The sequence below is a fragment of the Hevea brasiliensis genome, chromosome 6 (genome assembly GCF_030052815.1).
Source record: "Hevea brasiliensis isolate MT/VB/25A 57/8 chromosome 6, ASM3005281v1, whole genome shotgun sequence".
Lineage (NCBI taxonomy): Eukaryota > Viridiplantae > Streptophyta > Magnoliopsida > Malpighiales > Euphorbiaceae > Hevea > Hevea brasiliensis.
The window spans coordinates 99,542,160-99,558,764 of record NC_079498.1 but is presented as its reverse complement, the minus strand read 5'-3'; the positions used below and the strand labels follow the sequence as shown (position 1 = coordinate 99,558,764).

General features: G+C 30.3%; 3 protein-coding genes across 5 annotated transcripts; all 3 read left to right on the top strand.

Moving 5' to 3' along the window:
• Positions 1-2,555: 2,555 nt before the first annotated feature.
• Positions 2,556-9,063, top strand: LOC110641232 (factor of DNA methylation 1). 3 transcript variants are annotated; one of them, XM_058148742.1, is made up of 9 exons: positions 2,622-2,672; positions 3,262-3,350; positions 3,636-4,524; positions 5,101-5,282; positions 5,732-5,821; positions 5,917-6,204; positions 7,289-7,510; positions 7,587-7,832; positions 8,850-9,063. In XM_058148742.1, the coding sequence occupies exons 3-8, from the start codon at positions 3,636-3,638 to the stop codon at positions 7,812-7,814; spliced, it is 1,899 nt and encodes a 632-aa protein (XP_058004725.1). In that variant the 5' UTR covers positions 2,622-2,672; positions 3,262-3,350; the 3' UTR covers positions 7,815-7,832; positions 8,850-9,063. The 3 variants fall into 3 exon arrangements, with proteins under 3 accessions (XP_021648568.2, XP_058004725.1, XP_058004726.1); XM_021792876.2 differs by lacking the exon at positions 3,262-3,350 and having other exon boundaries at positions 2,556-2,672; XM_058148743.1 differs by lacking the exon at positions 2,622-2,672 and having other exon boundaries at positions 3,249-3,350.
• Positions 9,064-11,229: 2,166 nt separating this feature from the next.
• On the top strand, positions 11,230-12,972 carry LOC110641231 (probable CCR4-associated factor 1 homolog 7). The gene is made up of 2 exons (XM_021792874.2): positions 11,230-11,617; positions 11,877-12,972. The coding sequence occupies exon 2, from the start codon at positions 12,008-12,010 to the stop codon at positions 12,830-12,832; it is 825 nt and encodes a 274-aa protein (XP_021648566.2). The 5' UTR covers positions 11,230-11,617; positions 11,877-12,007; the 3' UTR covers positions 12,833-12,972.
• Positions 12,973-13,496: 524 nt separating this feature from the next.
• On the top strand, positions 13,497-15,620 carry LOC110641230 (40S ribosomal protein S12). The gene is made up of 4 exons (XM_021792873.2): positions 13,497-13,654; positions 13,745-14,033; positions 15,170-15,235; positions 15,342-15,620. The coding sequence occupies exons 1-4, from the start codon at positions 13,647-13,649 to the stop codon at positions 15,399-15,401; spliced, it is 423 nt and encodes a 140-aa protein (XP_021648565.1). The 5' UTR covers positions 13,497-13,646; the 3' UTR covers positions 15,402-15,620.
• Positions 15,621-16,605: the final 985 nt, after the last annotated feature.

The window sequence follows — 16,605 nt, the reverse complement described above, 5'->3', positions numbered from 1 at the left end:
ATAAATTATTAAAATCGAATCTAATGATAAAATCTAGAAAATAAAGAAAAAATTAGTTAAAATCAAATTACTATAAAAAGACACCATGATATGAAACTAATCATCTTACTTTTATATATCTTGAAATTTTAATAAAATTTTTTTATGTTTTCCATCATTTTATAACAAATTCCTATTTACTTTATAATAGCAATGAGATTGTTAATAGTATTTTAAAATACAAGTTTTGCTGAAAGATAACTATTACTAAAGCTTTATAATGAAATTTGAGTTTAATCAATTAACATAAATTAAATTTAATTATTTCATTAATTAAAAAATTAAATTTTAAAATAAAAAATACATATTTTCACATTTAATTTAGTATATAACAAAACATAAAATTAATTACAATTATATATTTATTATTTATATTAATTTTAAAATTTCTATAAATTTAAAATTTTTAATTTTAGAGTTTATGTAAATTTAAAATACTTAATTTTACTTATATTTAATTTTAATTAAATATAAAATTTTATAAAAAATAATTATTTAAAATAATTAATTAATAAATAAAAAATATAATTGGATTGTACTACAGTATTAAGTAAAATATTTTATTAGTATCTAATTTTTTAAATTTATATTTACAATAAATTATTTATTATATACATTTAAAAATATTTTATTAGTTACATATTATTTTTTTAGTTAATTTGAATCTAATTTTTTTATTGCAATGAAACAATATATTAATATTTATAAAATTATGAATATTAATTGAAATTGAATATTTTAATGACCATAATCTATAAAATTGAAAATAAAATTAATATAAATAATTCAAATATTATTATTAATTTTAAATTGTTAAATGAACAACTTAAAAGGAATTTTATTTAATTTTAATTAAAGATTAATACTAATAAAAAAATCATTAAAGACAATTAAATTTAAATCCTAATTAATTTATTTCTATGTATATCTATATTATTATAAGTATGATTTCTTAAAAATTATTATTATAGAAATAGCATTATACCACTTATAAAATATTATTTCTTGAATTAATAATAAATAAATGAGTAATATTAATAATATATTATTTAATTAGATTTATATTTATTTTATTATATTATTAACGTTTTTTTTATTTTTATTCTATTTAGCATTGAAAATAGTAGTATTAACTGTTCTTATTCTTTTGAATGATAAAAAAAGAATTAAAATAAAAAAATATTATAAGAACCAAATTATATTAGACTAATTTTATTTTATTATGTTAATACAGTTCTAATTTTCTCTTAATTAATAATTGAATAAAGAATCATACTATACTTATTCATACCGAATATCAAAAAAAAAAAAAATTGAAACTGAAATTAATTTTATAAAAATATTTTTTATTATTTTTTTAGAAATATAATATAATTTTAATATAATCAAAATTTAAACATGTTTAGTGCATTTATAATAACAAACTGCATGTTTAGTGCATATATATATATATATATATATAAAGTTTTATAAAAATAATTTTTAAAAAATAACATTTATATAACAAAAAATGTAAATTTATATTATTAATATCTATAAGAATATTTTTATTATTGAAAAAAAAAATATATATATATATATATATATATATATATATATATATATTACACTTATAAATTTAATTTTAATTACAACATTTATGATTAAATTTATATTTATATTTCAATTAATAAGGTATTTATAACATATGTAATATAATTTATAATTTAAAAATAAAAATACTTGTTAAATATATTAAATAATTAATATATTAAAAAAATTTTAAAATTTTTTGCATAAAATGATATGACAATATAAAATTTTAAGATGTTAATATAATAAAAATAAAAATTTTATAATGATAATGGACTAAATTAATAAAAATTTATTTTAAAAATTATTATATTTTTAATTTTATAAATAATTTTCTTTCATATTAGAAATGTAATTTTATTATGCAAGTTAATATTATTTTAAATTATAAAAAATTAAAATAAAATATATACAAATCAAAATTTTTCAAAGAAGTATAAAATAAAAGAGTTTAAATAAATTAATTTTAATAAATTAATTTGTATTATTATTAATTTATTTTAATTTTAAAATATTTTATATATTTATGTTGAAAACTTATTATTTTATTATTTTATTATATTATATTTAATTTTATAATTAATTTAATATTATTTATTAATAATATAACACATAATACAATAAAAAATTTAAATTTTAAATTGATAAATATTTTTATAGATATTATTAAAATTTTATAATGAAATTTAAGCGTAAATTGATTAACATAAATTAAATTTAATCCATTAATTTATTAAATAAAAAAAGGTCTCAATCCAATCATTTAGCTCAAAAAAATGCCTCATAAACCTATTAAAGCTTATCTATCTTATTCCTTGTGCTCGCGCACACGCCAACTCAAATACATATTCAAATCATTTTAGTCTAAATTCTTAAAATCAAAAGTCAAACATTCTTTATCCCAACAGAAATCTGACGCGTGTTCTCGTGAGATAAATATAAGCGCAGCTGATTTTTCCCGTAAGGAAATATACACTGGGCTCAACTCGGAGGACTGAACTCTATTATTTTCTCACAAAGCACAGAAAGAAGCAACAGAGAAATACAGCTCAGGTTCACAGGTAAGAGTACGACTCTCTGTCGGAGTTCTGTCTCTTTAAAATCGCTGTTTCTCTCTTCACAATGTGCTTTGTTTGGTAACTGGATGAGGCAACGATCGGCGTGATTAAGGGTTTTAGCGAATGAGTTAGGGTTAGAGTTCTTGTACTAGTTGTAAGATTCGTGAACAAAGCTTAAAATGAATATCAATTTCTACTCTCTATTGTGTGTTTTTAGGAGTTTATTTGGGAAATGAGCTTGTTTGTTAACTAGGTTTAAGTCATATCAAGTTTGATTATGGCTTGTACGGTATATTTTGCATGCAGAGCATCGATTGAAATATGAATTTGAAGGTTGTTTTAGATGCTTTTTAGTGGAAGAGATATTGTTTGGGGAGAAAATTGGGGCTTTTTAGATAATTTAGGTAATCCAAACGTGGAATTTGAGTTTTATTTTGTAAATTTCACTCTTTTCTTTTTCTTTTTTTTTGTTTAATCTGTGGGCGTTGTTGTTATATAGAATGGTGTCTGCATACGTTGCATGTGCATGAGGTATGACAGGAATGTAACCTTTGTCGCATTAGTCCCCTAATCCTTTCCATTCTCCTTGGAGGTTTCTGTGTCTTATAGCGTGGGAAGCTTGCAAATTTTGATTTGCACAATGTCATCATCCATGATGCTGTAGGGCGAATAAGCAATCTGGTAAATTTAAAAATCTATATGTTCATTGGTGTTTAAAATTTCTCTTTGAATGGGAATTTTAAAATTTCTCTTTGCATGGGAATATGAAATAGTAAGTCTAGTATTGTTCTGGTGTTTGCATTAGTTTTTATGCTTAAATGTTTATTAGAGTTATTTTTTACTCTATGCAAGGATTTGTTCCCTGGATTGTGCATATGGCTTTTCCCGTTTTAGTTTATTGCTTGATATGTTTACATCTTTGGTAATAATACATGTTCATCAACATCATGTTGTTGTATTGGTCAGATGGATCACAGTTCTGAAGAAGAATCTGACATTAGTGAATCAGAGATCAATGACTACAAGGACAAGCCATATGAAGATTTGAAGACTGGAAAATACAAAGTAAAGGTAAATGGCACCTTAAGATGTCCATTCTGTGCTGGGAAAAAGAAGCAGGATTACAAGTACAAGGATTTGCTTCAACATGCATCAGGAGTGGCTAAGGGTTCTGCCAACAGGAGTGGAAAACAAAAGGCAAACCATCTTGCCCTAGCAATGTATTTGGAAAATGACCTAGTAAATGAAGCAGATCAAATTCAACGTCCAGTTTTGCCCCAACCTGTCAATCAAACACCAGAGCAACTAGATGTCTTTGTATGGCCTTGGATGGGAATAATAGTTAACATTGTGACTAATGATAATGCCTTATGTGAGAGTGGATATTGGTTGAAAAAGTTTGCTCAGTATAAACCTTTGGAAGTTTATACTTTCTGGAGTGAACAAGAGCAAACTGGACAGGCTGTGGTGAAATTTAACAATGATTGGAATGGCTTTGTTAATGCAACTCAATTTGAAAAATCATTTGAAACTTTGCATCATGGTAAAAAGGATTGGAAAGCACAAAAGACACATCCTGGGTCAAGTATATATGGGTGGTGTGCTCGTGCTGATGATCATGATTCTGAGGGGCCAATAGGAGAGTATCTTCGTAGGGAAGGGAAGTTGAGAACAATTTCTGGCATTGTCCAAGAAGCAACTGAAAGCAGAAATACTGTTGTGGCACACCTAGCGAATAAAATTGATCAGACAAATGAAAATTTGGGTGAACTCGAATACAAATACAATGAAAAGACCATGTCCTTGAGTCGGATGCTTGAAGAGAAAGACAAACTGCACTATGCTTTCCTTGAAGGTATGTCCTGTACGTGTGTGTGTTGCTTGTCTAAATTCTAAACAGTTATGCTTGGGACATAGGGTTTTTGCAACTACTAATTAGCAAAAGCATCCCCTTGGCCACTTTGGCTAACAAACTGCTTCTTATGTGTGCCTTTTGGGATGCTTTGACTATGAGTGTCCAAGGAGATGCTTTTGCAAACAGTAGTTCTGAAAGCAGTGCCAGATTGGTCTTTAGCCAAGCTTCGGTAAAGATATTTGTTTCCAAGGCATTTGGTACTATTTGATACTTTTTTTAAAAAACATTTTTTTTACCCACCAAAGAAAGGCTATAGCATTTGTATTTGTTTCTATGGGATTTTAGTATTAGTTGACAATTGGAACAAACTATGCATTGAAACCAAAATGGTAAAAGTCATATTAAAAAAAAGAAAATCAAGGCTGTCTTTTGGTCTTGAAACTTGTTTATGGGTTCAGGAAGCCTTAAGAGATGATAAAACAATCATTGTGCCATTGGTTTGAGTTTATTGTTAAAAAATTCTTATTGATGAGATGAGTGAGGTTTCATATATGACTCCTTCTGATTGTTCATCAGAAAGAAGGAAGATGCAGCGGCTTCAACGTGATAATCTTCACAGAATCATGGAAGAGGCAGAAAATCTGAATGATGAACTAGAGGCTAAGAAGAGGAAACTTGATTGCTGGAGCAAAGAATTGAACAAACGTGAAGCACTAACTGAGCGTGAGAGACAAAAACTTGATGAAGAGAAGAAAATGGTAAAAGTTGTCTTGCAACAATTCTGAATTAAGAAGTTTCAACCTTTCAAGCTCACTTGATATTAAGCTATTTGTGTAATCTGCAGCCATCCTGTTTCCAGCTCATTTTCCTATTAATCTGAATTCAGAGTTCTTGTTGTTTTTTTTTTTTTTGCTAGCGTTATCATGTGTTACATTTTGTGTCAATGGGTGACTCACTTTATTTGGTTATCTTGTTGAATTTACAGTTTTTTTCCTGAAGACAATAAATGTTGCAAGTCTTGACATATTGGACCAATTACTAGAAGTTTTCAGTTTCAAAGGATCAAAAAGCTATATCAGTGACACTTGTGAAATAATTACATGATAATTTGGCACGAGTTAGAATGTTTTAGAGAAAATGCTGATGAGTTGCTTATGTTTGATGATGTTTTGTGCTCACCAGTGACCATATCTTTTTATCTTTCTAGAATGATGTGAGAAACAATTCACTTCATTTGGCATCTATGGAGCAGAAGAAGGCTGATGAGAATGTCTTAAGGCTGGTTGAAGAGCAAAAGGTGCTTTTCTTATTGTAGTTCACGCCGTAATTTGCACTGCTTTGTCATGATAGGATTTCTGTTGCTTTTTCTAATGGAAATTTATATATTTTCAGAGGGAGAAAGAAGAGGCTCTAAATAAGATACTTCTGTTGGAAAAACAGTTAGATGCCAAACAAAAGTTGGAACTTGAAATTGAAGAGCTAAAAGGGAAACTTCAGGTGATGAAGCATCTTGGTGATCAAGATGATACAGCCGTTCAAAAGAAGATGAAGGAGATGAATGATGAGCTGGAGCAGAAAGTAGAGGATTTGGCTGATGTTGAATCTCTGAATCAAACTCTTATTGTAAAAGAGCGCCAGAGCAATGATGAGCTTCAAGAGGCACGTAAAGAATTAATTCAGGTATATTCTTTTCCCTTTTCCAGGTGAAGATGCCAAATTAGCTCAATTTTTATTTCAAATAGGGAATGCAGCCCTATACTTAAATTTCCTGCTTAATTAATTGGAAAAAACCTATCTACCCATTATTGTTCTATTTCGACCTATTATTTTTTGTTGGGATGGAACCTTGTTCTCTAATCAACCAAAGTATAGATGCCCACATCATGGATTGTATGTATTTACATAGAACAAGGGATGGTATTTATACGCAGAAATAAAATGCCATGTTGGGGTGCTTAATTTTATCTACTTGCATCTGTGCATGCGAATATAAGCACATTGCATGTTGGAAAAAATTGTGTTTATTAGTTACTAAAATAAAAAGTTAGGGTGCAATAGATTGAAAATAAAAGGTCAAGGATAAGACCTAGGCTTCAGTAGTCTTTTTTTTTTATTAATTCAGGAGCAAATTCATTATTCATATGTCAGGCTTGAATTAAACTTGATCAATCCACCTCGGTAAGTCACGTTGCAAAGTTAATGGCTGCTTGTGGGTAATAAACAATTGGAACCTAATACCTATTGCAAAATGTAGTAGCTAATGACCAAATTGACAATATAAGAAGAACGCAGCTGAATTGCATATTTGAGAAAGGTATAGGAACAAAATTGACCGACTCTTTCCCTCTCCTTCTCTCTCCCCCCCAACCCCATCTTGACTCTCTTTTCTTCCTATCTCTCTTTGAATTCATGCACGTAACTGAATTAGTCTAAATTTGCTTTTAAATTTGGAGTTTCACAAAAAACATTTTATCTGAGTTGAAGTTGTGGTCTTTATACGCTGAGGAGTTGGTAACTAGCATAGAATGACTATGGCATCCAATTGTCACTTACAATCTTTTCCAGGATGTTTTATCTGATCAATTGAATGATGCAAACTAATGATTTTGTTGCACCTAATTCTCTGGTCTGTGAAACCAATCAGTAATATTTATTGTGAATATTCTCTTCCTAAAATTTATATCAAGGGACCTGGATTGATGATTAATTTTCTCTTTTTGTTATAAGTGAATACTATAAACTTCTTCCTTTTTGTCTCTTTTAGGGTTTGAAAGATACATTGTCCTCAGTTGTTAGGACTAATATTGGAATAAAAAGAATGGGAGAAATTGATGAAAAGGCATTCCTAAATACATGCGAGCAAAGATTTCCAAAAGAGGAAGCTCAGGTTCAGGCCACTACTTTATGCAGCTTGTGGCAGGAGAATTTGAAGAATCCAGACTGGCATCCCTTTAAAATCATCAATCATGTTGAAGGGAATCATCAGGTAAAACTTCGTTTTCATCCTCCCTAGGGGAGACACTGAATTTTTAGTCTAATTGCATGGATGGTACCTGATTCAGGAAATAGTAGATGAAGAAGATGAGAAGCTGCAAAATCTCAAGCAGGAGTGGGGGGATGAGATATACAGGGCAGTTGTTACTGCTTTGATAGAATTAAATGAGTATAATCCGAGTGGGAGATACGTGATTCCTGAGCTTTGGAACTTTAAAGAAGGAAGGAAAGCCACGTTGAAGGAGGTGATTGGTTATATTGTGAAGAATATCAAGACCCTTAAGCGTAAGAGATGAAGAGACCTTGATGCTAAGGTTAGAACAACCGATGCTCTTAATTGTTTTGTGGGATAATCTAGCATTAGCATCTTGCCTTGTTAGGTTACTGACGTGCTTAGTAATATTGTTATTTTTCTCTCTTAAATTATTGAGTGCAACTGATGCACTAGAACATAATGCACTTAATACATTGCCTACTACTTCCAAATTATGTGAGGACCACTTAAAGATATGGAGAGTGAATCCCATATAAATGTGAGTGAGGTTGCACTATTTTCTAATGCACCATAGTGTAATAAATAATCAGTCTTTTTCTCTGGGGATTTTATTAATAATACAAGGGAATTTTGCTATTTGATATATGAAATTAACTATTGAATCTATTGGAATTGAAATTATCATTTGAAACAAGACATGAATGCTGTCAGTAGAGCTGGCCATGGTCTGGTTTGGAACTGGATTGGCCCAACCCGGAATCAAAAATGGGCCAAAACAGATCAAGACCTGTTCTATTTCAACCAGCCTTGAATTGGCGGGTTTGGTGGGCTCAAAATCAGAATTCTTTTTTTTTTTTTTTTCATTTTAAAAAATAAGAAAAGAAAACTATATATATAACTTATGTGGTTTCACATTTTGATACACAAGGACGTGTTTTAATTTTTATGATACTCTGTGTCATGCTTTATAAGTAAATGTGGTTTAAATCGTTATTTATTGTTAAGTGGTCTCAGTGTCACATCAGTGACACATTAACATCAGTGTCACTTAACGGTAAATGGCATATTTGCTAAGTGTATCAAATTAACAAAAATTATAGTCTCTTATGTATTAAAGTGAGAAATCATAGAGATTTTTTTTTGTACTTTTCCCAATAAGAAAAAGGAAAAAAGTAGTTGGCTTGATCAAAGTTGGAATAGAATCGTCGCCCAGTAACTATCCCTAGCTGTGAGTATTTACCTACCCCTAGCTGTGAGTATTTACATTCATGTGCATCGGCATTTCATTTTGTTTAAAGTTATTCTACTGGTGAATAATCTTGAATCTGTATGCTAGGTGTCTCTGGAAGAAATGGAAGGTCTTCAACAAGAGGTTTGCTGAAAGTGCAACCAATGAAACCTGAAGCTGGGACCATGATTCGTCAGAGTTAATTTTATGTCAAGTAGCTCCGTCAAGGTGTATCTTGAATTGTGAACTTAATTTCTAGTACAAAATCCTCTTTAAACTCCTGAATCTCTTTCAAATTGCGAAGTTCCCTGGTTCGTTACTACTAGTGTTTTTTTTTATGTAAGTGGAATTGTTTTTACATTATTGGAAGATCAACTATCATTTCGGTTTGGACCCGCAAATAAATTGGACCGGTTGATAGTTCCATGGCTTCAAACCGACCTGAAATCAGGACCGTCCTCCCATTGAACTTGAATCGGACTCTAGCTCATGAAATGATAAATATTCAAAAGTTGGGGTTTTGCTCCCAGTCTACGCCCTCCGATGTATGAGGAAAGGCCCTCAAAATGGATGTTGGGATGTTTTGGGCTCGCTTACTCATGGCTTAGCCGAAAGTTGTTCAAGGCATGAGAGGGCCATTGAGGGGGAGACAAGGATAATGGGGACAATGATAATTTACCGGCTTAACGGTCCTTTTCTAATTGATTACAAGTACGGACAAATTCTTATTTATTTGATGGAGATTTTTTTCCAATTCTCTCCATTTGTAATTGATTGAAAAGGAATCATAAAAAAATAATTTTGAGATTTTTCTTTCGGTTTGAAAAGAGAGTGAGTGGAGAGTGATTTAATTATTTAACATAAAAGATAAAGTGGGAGAATGATAAGAAAGCAGATGAGGAAGATTAGATGGATAATAAAAAAAGAGAGAGAGCTTGAGGGGAGAAGGAGAGTGATATGCATTTTATGTGCTATTTTTTTAAAATTTTTTTTATTGTATACTATAATACTGCTATGTATAAGAGGCAGAAGTGTAATAATTTAAAAGTTAAGGGACAAACGGAGAATGAAAGTGTAACAATTTCAATAGTTAAGAGGCTAATAAAAATTAGTCAAAGATTTCAATTATTATTATTGTTATTATTATTATTATTTATTTTATCCAATAACCTTATGTGTTATTCTACAACATCTAAAATCAAATTCTATCAATTTATTAACAAACTTGACACATAATTTGACCAAATAATCTGACCAAATCAGGACTCGAGCATCATATTTGGGTTTTAAACCCATTGACCAGTCACCCATTTAAATTTAGGAATAACCAGAATTTAATTGAGTAAAAAGTTCAATCGGACCAATTCAATTTAAAAATTCAGTTTAATTTGATTAAGGTGTATTTTCAAATCAAATCAAACCCTGATTTTAGATCCTTATATATAAAAGTTCATCTGAAAAAAAAAAAAATCCATAGTTGTTACCCCTTCATCCTTCGAATCCTCTCCTTAGTTATTACCATCATCTCTTCCTCATCACCTCAACTTTAGCCATGCCAAAAGCCCAAATTGGTTTGAATTAAAGCTTATGGTTGTTTAGGCATACAGAACACAGATTCTGTGACTGTGAATGGCCAAGAACCAAAATAAGTATTTAAAGAAGAACTGATCATTCGAAATGAACCAATTTTATTTTAGTTTTGCTTCAATTTGATTTTATTTTTTAAAAAAATTTAATTTTTAATTTTTCAATTTAACTTGAACTGAAAAGACCATTTACACATCCCTATTCCAACTTGGCTTGAAATCACCACCTTTAGCCAATCTCGATCTCTCCTTCTGTAAATCGTGAATAAGATCAAACTAAAAACCAACAATTCGACTCGACAATCCAATGCAATATGACCTCGCACGCTCGCGCGTGCACACACAAGGAAGACTCTGCCTCCCTCTCACCCATTGATTAGCCTAATTAAAAAATAATAATAATAAATTTTATTTAAAAATTAACAATTTAATATTTTATATTATTTTTTTATTTAAAAAAATGGTGATCTTATCCTTTATTTTTTTTAATGTTAGTTTCATATTTAAAAATGCATAATTAATTAAAAAATATTTAGTTTCATATTTAAAAATGCTCAATTAATTAAAAAATATTATTTAATTTTATTAGATAAAAATTTAATTTATTATTAATTTAAAATTAAATAGGAAAATCAAAATTAAATTAAACCTGGATTCTGGACTAATTTAAAACTGAATTTAAATATAATAATTAATAAAATATTTATATTCTATTAATAAAAATAATAAAAATAAATAAAAAATAGTTCTCCCGAAACAAACGATAGTTGTTTAAGCCTATTTTTCTCATAAAGAGTAGAAGAGAAATGGACTCTCTTCTCATGTTGATGAGGAGGTGAGAAAGGGGAAAAGGCCTTCAATAGCGCGTTTTCCCTCTAAGCTTTCTCTCTTTTTACCAGGAGAAAGAACTTAATAGGCTTTTTCTAGGAAAATTTTTTGTTTTTACGTGCAAACAAACAAGAGTTACAATACCAATAGCTAAAAATTCAAAAAAAATAAAAAATGAAAATTCAAACAAAATCAGAAAAATGAAACAGGAAAACCCATCATTATTTTTGACCTTATAAAAATTTAAAATATCTCTATCGCTTTCGCCATCTCCACCTGTTGCTGCTTTTTATAATACCATTGAACAAGGGAAACCTAGTAGACCCTCATCCTCTTCCTGTTCGTCCTTTCCAATCCTCTTGTTTTGCCCCTTTTTTGGCTGCTATATAAATGTTCGTGTCTCTGTCTAGAATCTGCACGTTAAGATCTGCAATCAGATGCTTTAAATCTTTCTGATTACAGGTCAGATTTCCCATTTATATGTTCAAATATTATTTGTTGTGTTTATTTCTTTTTCTCTTTTTGGGTTAATCATGATTTTGTGTAGATCTTTATTCATTTCATTTTTTGTTTTTGTATGGGTTTGATTTGATTGCTGTTTTCAACTATAGTTTTTACATCTATGTATGCGTTAAGATTTGAGCCCTTCTTTGCCCTTTTCTTTATTGATTAAGGAGTTATTAGTGTTTCTGGCTGAATCATTTAAAAATCTTTCTTGCAGATATTGTGATATCAACTGATTTGGCAATAGATTTTGGTAGGGTTTGAATTCTTAATTTGATTAAAGACCTGGGATTGAGCAATTTTGTTTTTTATTTGTCGTGCTTTGGTTCTGGTTCTTGAGTCCAAGGAATGTCGCTGTTGCTAAAAGGCGATTCTGTCCAGATTCGAGAGGTGTGGAATGACAATCTTGAAGAAGAATTTGCTCTTATCCGTGAGATTGTTGATGATTTTCCATATATAGCTATGGACACGGAGTTCCCAGGCATTGTGTTGCGCCCTGTGGGCAATTTTAAGAATAGCAATGACTATCATTATCAAACCTTGAAGGATAATGTCGATTTGTTGAAGCTAATTCAATTGGGTCTTACGTTTTCAGATGAGCAAGGGAATTTACCCACATGTGGAACTGACAAGTATTGCATATGGCAGTTCAATTTTCGTGAATTCAATGTGAACGAGGATGTTTTTGCAAATGATTCAATCGAACTTTTGCGCCAAAGTGGGATTGATTTTAAGAAGAATAATGAGAAGGGTATTGATGCGAAGCAATTCGGTGAGCTCTTGATGTCATCAGGGATTGTGTTGAATGATAGTGTGATCTGGGTGACTTTCCACAGTGGCTATGATTTTGGCTATTTGCTTAAGCTCTTGACATGCCAGAATTTGCCTGATACACAAGTGGGGTTCTTTAACTTGATCAACTTGTACTTCCCAACCTTATATGATATCAAGCATTTGATGAAGTTTAGCAATAACCTTCATGGAGGATTGAACAAGCTCGCCGAGTTGTTGGAAGTAGAGAGAGTTGGGATATGCCATCAAGCGGGTTCAGATAGTTTGCTCACAGCTTGTACATTCAGGAAATTAAAGGAGAATTTCTTTAGCGGCTCCTTGGAAAAGTATGCCGGTGTGTTGTATGGTTTAGGTGTTGAGAATGGACAGAATACTCATTGATTATGAAAAATTATAAAAAAAAAAAAAATTAAAATTAGAAAGATGCTCATTCAAATGTATATGTATGCTGAACATCAACAACTTATGTACACTTTTGTCATCAAGTTTTCTTAATTATGAATGTTTTCATATTTTAAATATTTTCTTGCATTTGGTGCACAACTGTTGGTCTCTGTGGTATGATACTCATATCTTAGTTTCTTTCAGTTGTCAATTAATCCATGTAATCTCAACTTTCTTGGCGAACATAATGGTACAGCCTTCATGGTTGTCTTCTTTGTTATTTGAGTAGAAGTGTAATTATAGAAAACATTTGCAGATCGGATTCGTAAAAGGACTATAAAACTCATCTTAATAATATATATAACGACACATGCACCCAATCTCAACAATTTCTTAAAAAGATCTTAAGATTCAACTTAAAAGAGAAGAATCAATCGATTTGTTTACTAACAATTCAGCAAATTTGGAAACTATTAGACATAAATTTTTAAAGTCCATCTTAATTTTTGACTCGAGATTTTTTAATAGGAAAAGGGATGAAAGTGTTAATAAAAGTAAAAATAAGAGATTGTTTTTTAATAATGATAAAATATAGAGGTTAAATAATAAATTATCCTATATTATCATTGGGCCTTTTGTTGAGTGAGGCTCATCTGAAGTTCTAACCCGCAAGGCCCATCTACAGAGCACCATTAAAAGCAAGAGGCAACATGCAAACCCTAATTTTACAAGTAAAACCTAGAAGACGCAGCCACCTCCTCTTCCTCATCCTCTCCACCCTTTAATTCTCTATTTTTCCAGGACTAAAATAATGTCAGGGTAAGCTTTCTTCTGGTTTTTTATGTTCATCTTGATATAGTTTTTATGGAGATCTTCTGGTTTAATGATTTGAATCTGTCACTTGAACAGTGAGGATGGTGCCGTCGCCGTTGAGACTCCGGCTCAGCCTCTCGGCGAGGCCATGGACTTGATGACTGCATTGCAGCTAGTCCTAAGAAAATCTTTGGCTCATGGTGGGCTTGTTCGAGGTCTTCATGAAGGTGCGAAAGTGATCGAGAAGCATGCTGCCCAGCTCTGTGTATTGGCCGAGGACTGCAACCAGCCTGACTATATCAAGCTCGTTAAAGGGCTTTGTGCTGACCATGGGGTTGGCCTCTTAACAGTTCCCAGTGCTAAGACTCTTGGCGAGTGGGTTGGAGTGAGTATTACACATTTCTAGTTTTGTTATTTATGCTTTATTTTCCTTCTTCAGATTATTTCAAGTACTATCAATTGAAATCTATTTTGATATTGTTTTAATTTTATGCTATGAATGTCATATATGTTATAATGATAAAAAATAAAATACTAGGGAAGTAAAATTCTTGAGAAATGTGTTAATGATTTGTTTATTAGAGATGTAGTTGTAAGAGTCACAATTATAAGCACAAGATGGGAGAATCCATTGCAGATGCTGTACTAAAGATTGATTTTCTTTTTTTTTTTTTTTAATTCCTTTTTAAAAAAAAAAATCCTTTTGGCTTTATAATTTGAAAATATAGGAGTGGAATGAAAGATCTCTGAAAGAAGAACAGAAAATTCAGGCATTATCGCTGGGTTAATCAGTAGCATTATAAAAATGTGTTAGTCTCAAAGCTTGTCTGTTACTAGAGGTGTTGCTGTGAGATCCATGGATGTAAACATGAGATGGGAACTCAATTGTAGATGCTGGGTGCAACATATTTATGATTTGGCGTTCTTTATATCTTGGAAATAGAGATTTGTTTTCATATTTCTCTTTGGCCTTGTAATTTGAAAAGATTTGAGTTTGGTAAAAGACCAGTGAAAGAAGAGTTGAAAATGCGGCAAGTAGTGCTATTAGTTATGATTTTTTTGTACTACACCACAAGTAGTCATTATAATTTCTTGATATAAGATTGTTTACATGTGCTCATGCTTAGAGATGTGTTGTTCTAATTGGCTTTTTTGAGTGTCATGATTTCAACTGCTCAAAATGGTGGCTTCCCTACTGTGATTTTTATTTTATGGGTAAACTCCCTAGTAGCTGCGTGCTACTTTACATAACTCTGAATGAAACAAATTGTCTGGAAGAGTCAATCATGACTATTACTTGAGATGGTTATACTGTTTCAGCTATCTAATTTGTTTTCTCAGTCATGCATTTCCTCTAATTATGAATTATTTAATAGTTCTTGTGATGTTTGTATGTTGCACTACATATCACTTATTTTTCTATCTCTGAACTTGAAATTTTTTCACTTCTTTTGTTTTAGTTAGGGTTTGCAAAATGTTTTTGAATACCATCTGATGACTTTTCTTCGGTGATTACTGCAGTTGTGCAAGATTGATTCTGAGGGCAAGGCTAGGAAGGTAGTTGGTTGTTCTTGCGCTGTAGTTCAGGTGTGAGTTTATTCCTGATATTTTATGTTTGTACCGGTCGATAATCTCTCATTTCTTTCTTTTTGTGCTAAAAGGTTTATCAAACATTGTCGTGATTGTTTTGTAGGATTATGGCGAGGAGAGTGAAGGTCTTAATGTTGTCCAGCAACATGTCAAGTCTCACTGAATAGCAGTGGATTTGTTCTATTGGGCTGAGTTAAAAATTTATATGTAGAGACGTTTTATTGTTTCATATACCCTCGTCTTTTGGGGTTTTGGGTGTTTGCTAGCTGCAGTTACTAGCAACTGAGTTGTTTCTTACTATTGTGGTGGAACTTTTATTAATGTGACTTGCTGAATTAGCACCATTTTGGGTTTGAAATTAAAGCTTATGGTTGACTGTTTAGATGATAGAATGGTAAGAATTGGATGGTTATGATCTTAGTGATTGATTTGCATTTTTATGTTGACCTGGAATCTCCATTTGGCCTATATAGAACCTTTATTAGGTTATTCCATCTTATTTATATCTCATATAAATAACTTGGGAACAAACATGAATACAATCTTTCTGGATAATTCATGTCCTTATTATGAAGTATCATCGATTGTGAACCTATTAATGATAATTTGTATTAGAAATACTGTCGCTCATATTCTTGACAACTTAAGAATAGAATTTTTAACAAAATATAAATGGATCTTTTTTATTATACATAAATATCTTATGTAAATGAAAAAGTGAAAATACCTTTTATTAATAAAAACATGTACAAGATACATACTAAATGATATGTACTAGAGCATATTACTAACATGTGTGTCCATCCCTATAATTTTGGCAGATGCAACATATATTTCTATCAATTATTGAATTATTCAGAGCAACACATTATAATTCTGAATAATTTCCTCAAAATTTAGAAATTACTTTTGCTCAGAATTATGGGGTTTCGTAGTAGTGTTGAGCAAAGCAGGTTTAACCGTTTTTATTTTCACTATGCTGGGTATTAAGTTGTAATTTCGAAAACTATGATATCTTTGTCAAGTTCAAGCCAAAAACAAATCATAGATAACATAAAGAAGAAATTGTCTATTTTAGCCCTTAAAAATATACCTTTAATTAAGCCTTCAATATTTAAAAAATAAAATAAATTTTAAAATTTTTAAAAATAAGAAAAAAACTCTTAATGACAAATAAATTTAAAATTAGATGAAAAAAATTAAATTATAATTAGACTTTAATATAAGTCTAATTAAGATTGTACACGAAAATTTTTTAAATTATATATATCTAATATCAATATAAATTTACTGTATTTTAAAATAAATTAATAAATTACTATTTATTAAATAATTTAAAAACTTATTTACAGAAGCTATTACAAAAA